General features: G+C 41.9%; 1 protein-coding gene across 1 annotated transcript; it reads left to right on the forward strand.

Annotated features, from left to right (window-relative positions):
- Window positions 1-2,721: 2,721 nt before the first annotated feature.
- Tmsb15c (thymosin beta 15C) lies at window positions 2,722-5,302 on the forward strand. Its single transcript, XM_057760010.1, has 3 exons — window positions 2,722-2,790; window positions 3,977-4,081; window positions 5,113-5,302. The coding sequence occupies exons 2-3, from the start codon at window positions 3,982-3,984 to the stop codon at window positions 5,148-5,150; spliced, it is 138 nt and encodes a 45-aa protein (XP_057615993.1). The 5' UTR covers window positions 2,722-2,790; window positions 3,977-3,981; the 3' UTR covers window positions 5,151-5,302.
- Window positions 5,303-7,901: the final 2,599 nt, after the last annotated feature.

The raw sequence follows: 7,901 nt of genomic DNA on the forward strand, positions 1-7,901 counted from the left end.
CAGGAAGGAACCTATGAATACATTTAAACTACTCCTCGAGGTCCCCAGGCCTTTGTGTCCTAACAGAGATCTCTCCATGCCAGGCCCAGGCCAACTCGCCCCTGCAAAGCAGTTAACACACCCAGAGCCACTGCCCAGGAAGACCATCCCCACTGTCCTAGTAGCTGAGTGACCCCATCCCTCTTTTCTACTCTTGACAATGTCTGCCACTTAGTTACTCATTTCCAGCCAGAAAAGGCCTTGATTGCTGGTTATGCTTAAACACCTGTTCCCTGTACTACAAACAGGAACTAACCAGACTGTCAGCCATTGACAGACAAAACTCACTGGGACTGGGGCACCCCAAATTAGCATTAGAGGACTTAACATGGGCACTTCCCCTTATCCTGATGCCTGCTATTCTGCCTTACGGGTTAATTCATCTGGATAACAATGATAGTACTGAGCCCCTGAGACTACTTGATGCATGTACTAACAATTTGACTAAACGTACCTCTTCCGATACATTCCAAACTAATAGACAGGTTGATTAGGACCTACAGATACTAAGTTTCCACTTCTGAATTAAAACAACAGTTTAATTTGTTTAATTAAACAACAGTTTAAATGCTTTGCAGGACCATTTCTGTAAAACAACATTTACGGAAATGCTCCTGCAAAGGAGACTATGCATGACTTTGGGAGAAACTTGTTTCTTTGTTATTTGATCAGGAGTAATTGGAGAAATTCTTAGCATGGTCGGGGAAAACCTCAAAAAGAAAGAGACAAAGACATAAATAATTGGTACCAGTCTCTGCTCTCTTGGTCCCCCTGGCTAACCACTCTGCTATCAGCACCGGCTGAGCCTTTAATTCTCATTCTAATTGGATGAATTGTGGGCCCTGCATCTTAAACTATAAGGCCAGTTATGTATCAGTTCAGTAAAATTAATGGTCCTCAGGTCTAGCTACCTCTTTATAGCAGGGTGAGTCCACGACTTGACTCATTCACGAAGACCAGTGGGGAACATAACAGGGCCCCAGAACGTAGCATGCCTCCAGACCTTAGCACAGCTGACTCCATGGTGGAAGTGTATTCAGGCTGTGAAACTCAGCAGCTTACAGCACCATCTGCCAACACTATAACAAAGACCTACTCCAGCAAGGTCCAGAGTTCTGATAACATCTCTAAATGTACTAACCTTGCCTTTTGGCTTCTATAGCTCTGCTTTTGGCTAACTGTTCTTGTTAACTCAAGTATGCCAATTCAGGATACAGTTTTCGTGCTTAAAAGCTCACCCTGAGAAAGGCTTGGTGCTACACCAGGATCCTGGACACCCAGTGTGTTTGCCGGTGGCTAGCAAAGGCTTTCTATAGGCTCAAACTCTTGTCTGAGTAGTTTCCTCGTGGATACTCCACAACAGTAACTATCAGATGTTCACTGTTCTCTCCCAGTAGATTCTGGGGGAGGGTGTTGTCCAAAAGTTGTGCTTTACCACTTATTAGTAGAATTAATTACTGTTGTGGTCTTTTCTGTTGGTTGAGAGATTCATACTCGTGTATGATGCTTTGAACAAGGATGCCACCCCATTCTCTCCCTTCCAATTCATCTTCTATCCCCAATAACAATTCCCTACCTACTTCATGTATTTTCCTCTTTAAAAACAAATTAAAAATCCCAAGGGTTCCATTTAGTGCTGCCAGTGTATGCATGGGAGTAGGGCCATCTCCTGGAACATCGGTAGCCCCTCAGGAGCCTCATCTTAGAAGAAAGCTGGCTCTCCCTTTCCAAACATCAACTGTCAGGAGTTCTCAGTTTGACCTCCTTTCTTCTCCATGCTGGTATTTTGTCTGATTTAATCGTGTGCAGGTCATGTACACATAGTCACAGCTACTGTCAGCTCATATGGTACAATCGCCCCGCTGTGTTCAGAAAACAGTTTCACTGTATGAATCCACTGACTCTGTATCTTCAAATCTTTCCGCCCCTTCCTGAGACAATTCCTGAGCCTTGGGAGGAGGTGACTTCAGTCTACATAGGTTTTCATCTTCTGCCTCTTATGGGCCAAGCAAAGTGAAAGGTTGTGTCAGATTCTCTTGTGATTATACCATACTAATTATCCTCATGTTCAGTGGCACAAAAAGTCTAAAATATCACACGCTTAAGTAGGAAATGTTCAGTAGTGAGTGGCCCTGAACCACTGCCCCTCACATCTGCACTATCAGCAGGCCAGGGATCAGAAGAGAGGTCACTGAGCATAGTTTCAAAACCACTCATCGGTCATCAAAGTATAGTCCCTTCCAAAGGCTATAAAGAGCCAAGAATGCAGGGTACAACTCATTCAGTTTGACCCTCGAAGTCCAGGTATTAAAATTTAACTGGTTAAGATGTAGCTGTTTAATGTCAGGCTCCTAAACTGACTGCGGAATGAATGTATTTGTGAAGAAGGAATCACGGATCTCAGGCTAAAGCTGTAGAAGAGGAAGGGAACTGAACTTTGCCCACAATTCGTCCCTCAGCCAACATATTTCTTCCATCAAGCCTTGTTATGGCAGGTGTGCTGAGGTACTAAATTGAATAGAGACTGCCACCCAGAATACTAGACCTGGGGAGTGGGAGTGGCAAGTGAGGACTTGCTATCCTGTGTAGGGCTTAGGTCAGAAACAGCTGTCCAATCATAAAGGTGGGTGGGGTCGAGGGGGTGGGACCTATTACAGAGTTTTTAAACTCGGGGCTGCAGCGAGAAGCACCAAACTGGTCTCCTCGCTGCGGATTTACCTGCTGTCCTGACAGGAGTATTGGAGGCAACAGGTAAAAACCAGTGGCCCCGTGGGGTCAGTGCACTGGCAACTGCTGGCGCGTGCGCTAGAGCTAGCGCTTTCACGCTTTCAGGTGGACCAGGTTCTGTCTGCATATCCGAGTTCGCGGAGGCTTTGTTTCTGGCGAATTCAGGGCGCAGTCCTCGGGGTTCTCACTTTGGGAGGACCAGGGGGTCTGAATTGCTCCGAGGAGGTACTGAAGGCTGGGAAGAGAGTTGGGGTGGGTGGGAAACAGCCTTCTAGATTTGGCTTTCGCCCCTCTGTCCCTTAAGCTGGGCACTGGGCAGTGACAAGTTATTTGTAGATGACACAATTCAAACATATGCCTCTGTCCCGCTCTGCAGTTACAAATGTGTGAATCCCAAATTTCCCCAACTTTGAGATGGCTGCTGTTCACTTGGTAAAGGAGGGCCTTAGGATACCCTTGACTGAAAGGGTTTGAGAGGTGGAAGCTTCAGAGCTGGGGGGTGGGGTGGGGTGGAGGGCTCTCTAGTCTACCCTGGTCACTGGATTGTGTCCTAGCCCTGCTAAGATAGAACCAGGCCCTGGCTGAAGATCACGGCCTTCTTATCTTTGGAAATAGGACTCAGCTGTATTTGGCATTCCTCATTCTGCTAAAGGTTTTGAGTCTTGATCATAAATAGCGACTTTTCTTTTTTCTTTTACACACTCTCTAAGGTTACAAGAAGGTACTATGAGACTTGTAATTGGCAATGACTAGGTTAATCCCATCCCTGTCTTATTGCAGTGCTCTAATATACTGACTTTGGACATTCAATAGAAATTAGTACAGTCTTGTGTGCCTCTCTTTTAGTGTGTGATGCTCACCATCATTCCCAAATCCCCTAAAAGTAGCTGACTGGAAGGTGAATATGCTCATAGTCTCATTTTACCTTTGCTGGGATTTTAAAAGTCAGGCTTTTATTTTCCCCTGGGTTTCTAGAGTATCTTAGCTTCTGGAGCATCTTCATCTGCTGTCATTTGCTGCCACCAGAAATGGACTAAAGCTTTGCAATCAGAGTACCCTAAGAAAACATGACTTTCTAAGACTGGCTGTTTTCTTGTTGAAAATCATAGCGCAAAGTATTCGTTGATATTTTGAATTTTATGAACTTTTAATTGTTATTCCTAATCTGATCATAGTTCTAGCAGGTAACACTTTGTTGTTATTCTTTCAGTCAAGATGGCTGACAAGCTGGACATGTCGGAAGTTGAAAAATTTGACAGATCAAAACTGAAAAAAACAATTACTGAAGAAAAAAATACACTTCCATCGAAGGAAAGTAAGTCACGGAGGTTTCTAGTTGAGAGGAACAGTGGTGAAAGTTAGCAGAGTCAGTTAATAAACCTATGCTCTATTAAATTTTCCACAAAGTAAATGATAATAATTAGGGTCCTATTATACTTAACAGTTTAAAATAACCAACAGCTGATTTCATTATTTGGGATATGTAAGTGTTCCTGCATTCAATAGGAACCAGTACTAATAATAGTAGTAATAGGCACCAGTAGTATAAAGACAAAGTAATTTCTTGTTGAAAATTACAAAATTCACATTAAAATCAATCTTGGAACTTTGACTAATCACTAGGGAAAACCCTATGTGTTCTTTTAATCACACATCTTCCAATCTGAGCCTGAGATCTTGTCCCGCTAATGAATTCTGCAGATGCTGCTCTTCTGATCTGTTCTGCTTAATGACAAATAAAATGGACTAAATTCAGATCTTGAATATACTTGATGCTCCCAGACTCAGGGGATCATTGTTACTCCTAGAGTTACATCTTACTGGAGAACTTCAAAAAATTTTTCACAAATGCTGTGCTATGCTTTTGGTTACACCAACATTGTTTGAGAGTTCCAAAACTAGATGAAACCATTTTAAAGTTTCTTTATTGTATTTCGATAGATGTATTGGAAGGAAATGCTTCATTTACCTTTTCGTCTCAAATAATGGCAACTGTATAAATCAAATGGAATGTGAAACCCATAGTTTAAGTAGATATTAAATCTTAATATTAATTTAATATTAAACTTTGATAGGTATTAAAATGGTTGATGTGTACTCTCATATCGCTTTGTGGGTGGTACCTTGGTATTCTGAATTTAAAGCATTATGATAACCATTTAAAAAATCAGCACAGATTCTTTTTAATGGTGCTGGGTTTCAAACCCCAGGTCTTAGTTCACGCTAGGCAAGCACTGTACTACTGAGCTCCACCACACAGTCTGACAACAAGGAACTCTAGGAAGAAACTAAACATATTAGAAAAAGTCTCTCCTAACAATAATTTGATGTTTCTTTTTTCCCTAGCTATTCAGCAGGAGAAAGATGATATTAAGACATCATAAAATGAAGACCTCCTTTCAAGACCTACTCCAACCATGCCTGATAGTAAGGGTTTTAGGATTGTAGAGATTTTAGGGAGTGACTGATGGAGTCTCACCTCTACCGCCTTGGATGAAAGGTCACCATTTGTCAATGATCATTAAACTTGGTTGTAAACTGCCCACTGGTGTGCAAATGTGGTTTTTCACTTGCTACAAGACAAGCTGATTTTAACCTAGAGTGGGGCCCTCAAATGCTTCATCATCTTTGTGAAGTTGTACTCACAACTATTTGCAGCTCCTCGAGTTTATCTTCATTTCTAATGTAACAAATATAACCACAAACTTCCTATGGTACATTCATGAAATTACACAAGGGCACTTTTTCAATTAAAAATAAATGAAGGGAAACCTCTTGAGCAGATTACACATATATGAAGTTTAAGGTGGCAATGAGAACTAATGCCCTTATTTGGGAATGAAGAAATTGAACCATAGAACCTAAAAGGATCTGTATAGGATGTGAAAAGATAGACTTGCTTTCTTGAAAGTGTTGTTTTTTTTTTTCCCACCTTAATGGAAACACCCAAACCTGGAGCTGGATGGGGAGGTGGCAGGAAACACTTGCTAAAACACACCATATTAAAGACAACAGAGTCTTCTACTGAGTGTACAATGAGATGTTTAATGTCTGCTGATGACTTGTATTACTTATTCTCTGTTCTGCTCCGCTCCTTGCATTGAATAGGGTTTACTCTCTTGCAAACCAAGCATTTTGATCATCAGTGACATAAGTGCTATTGACTTAAATGTGTTCTCCTAGTTCGTATGCATATATCTCAGCTCCCAATATGCTTATACATGGTGGTGGGATCTTTTAAGGGTAGTTAAAGTTAAGTAATGTTCTAAGAGTGAAGCCTTATAAAAAGAGGGAGTGGGGAAAGAAGGCAGGACACATACACACACATACACAGAGAGAGAGACAGAGACAGAGAGACAGAGAGATCTTGGAAGGATGCTGAGTCTAAAGGTGCCTATACAACTGAAATGTACGTGTTCTGCATTCAATCCTGCTGGACCTTGGTCTGTCTGGACTTGCAACATCTAGACCTGTGAGGCTTTACATTTCAGTTGTCTAGACCACCTAGTCTGCAGTGATTTTGTTAGAGCAGCTTGAACTGACTGCTATACCTAGGAAAACACGTAAACAACCATGCCTCAATCCTTACCTTTAATACCTTTACTGCTTTAAATGTATAAAGCTAACCACCTAAATAATACCGAGTACAGATGTCCGCCACTCCAGATAACTAGCCAGGCTGTTATACTAATTTACATATCTTCTTTTTAAAAGTTTCCTCTTTGTAACCTAACATGTTAATCTGCTTTATTCTTTCGAGGGGCTTATATCACTAAATAACAATTGTGGTCACAAGAACTAGAAGTGATTTTGTGTGTTATCATAAAATTCCCCAAGTGAAAGACTGAGAGGGTCGACTAGGACCAAGTACAAATGGGGTTATACAATCACAGTAGCCAGAGTGTACTGGGACTGGAGGATGTGGACCCTAGAAGTAACCATACTGGTCACCCATACTCCTAGCCTGCAACAGTATTCCACGGAGTCACTTGGTCCTTTGCAGTGACAAGCTTGTACAGTACCCAGACCTGGCCCCCTATGGCATCTATATAATAGTTATGGAGCCATTCACTGGAAACTCACATAGTATAAGCAATTTGAAGTGAGATGTTAAGTTTGTACCCGTATTCAAAGTCGTCTCAGATCCTTTGACCCAAGTTCCACAGTTGGGAAGCCATCCTGATTCCACATTTGCATACGCTTACTCATTAAATTTCTAGATCCTGATTAAGTCACACAGCACATTTTAAGACTTTCAACAGGCTATGTGAAAATTTTATATGATGCTATGCACCCCTGGTAGACTCAGTGATCTCTGCACTTCACCCTCAGGAAGGTCAAAGGAACCAGGAACGTTGTCAGTTGAGCTGGAGTTAGATGATAGTGTCTAGTGTTTCGTTGTATTTGATAACTATCCCTTTATTTCAAGTAGTAATTCTACCCTGGATAGAACACATATCAAACCAAGTGGGAATAGATGAGAAAGGGGAAAAAAGGCAGCTGCTTAGTGAATACTAATGCAGTAATGAAGTGGGGGAAACCAACAGCTTATCCAGTACAGCTTTGCCATGAAGTTATTGAATACACAATGTTGGGCTACTATTCTCTCTCTCTCTCTCTCTCTCTCTCTCTCTCTCTCTCTCTCTCTCTCTCTCTCTCTCTCCTCTCTCTCTCTCAGTTTTTCAAGACAGGGTTTCTTCTCTGTAGCTTTGGAGCCTCTCTTGGAACTAGCTCTTGTAGACCAGGTTGGCCTCGAACTCACAGAGATCTGTCTGCCTCTGCCTCCCGAGTGCTGGGATTAAAGGTGTGCGCCACCACCTCCCAGCCACAATGTTGGGCTATTCTTGTAGTTATTTGCCCTTACCAACAAAAGGGAGACCTGCCTGCTGCCAGTAAACAGACTGTGTGTTAGGGCTGTATAGCTGTTATTTGCAAAACTGACAGCAATGAAGACTTCTTGAAGCCCGAAGCCGTTAGGAGCAAGGAATGTGTGAAATTTTCATCTCATGCAGATTCATATCATTTGAAAATTAGGAATCAGTGTTTCTTTTGTTTGTGTGTGTGTTGTTTTTGTTTTTTGTTTTGTTTTGTTTTTTTGCGACAGGGTTCCTCTGTGTAACAGCCCTAGCTGTCCT

Source organism: Chionomys nivalis, chromosome X (assembly GCF_950005125.1).
Source record: "Chionomys nivalis chromosome X, mChiNiv1.1, whole genome shotgun sequence".
NCBI classification, from domain to species: domain Eukaryota; kingdom Metazoa; phylum Chordata; class Mammalia; order Rodentia; family Cricetidae; genus Chionomys; species Chionomys nivalis.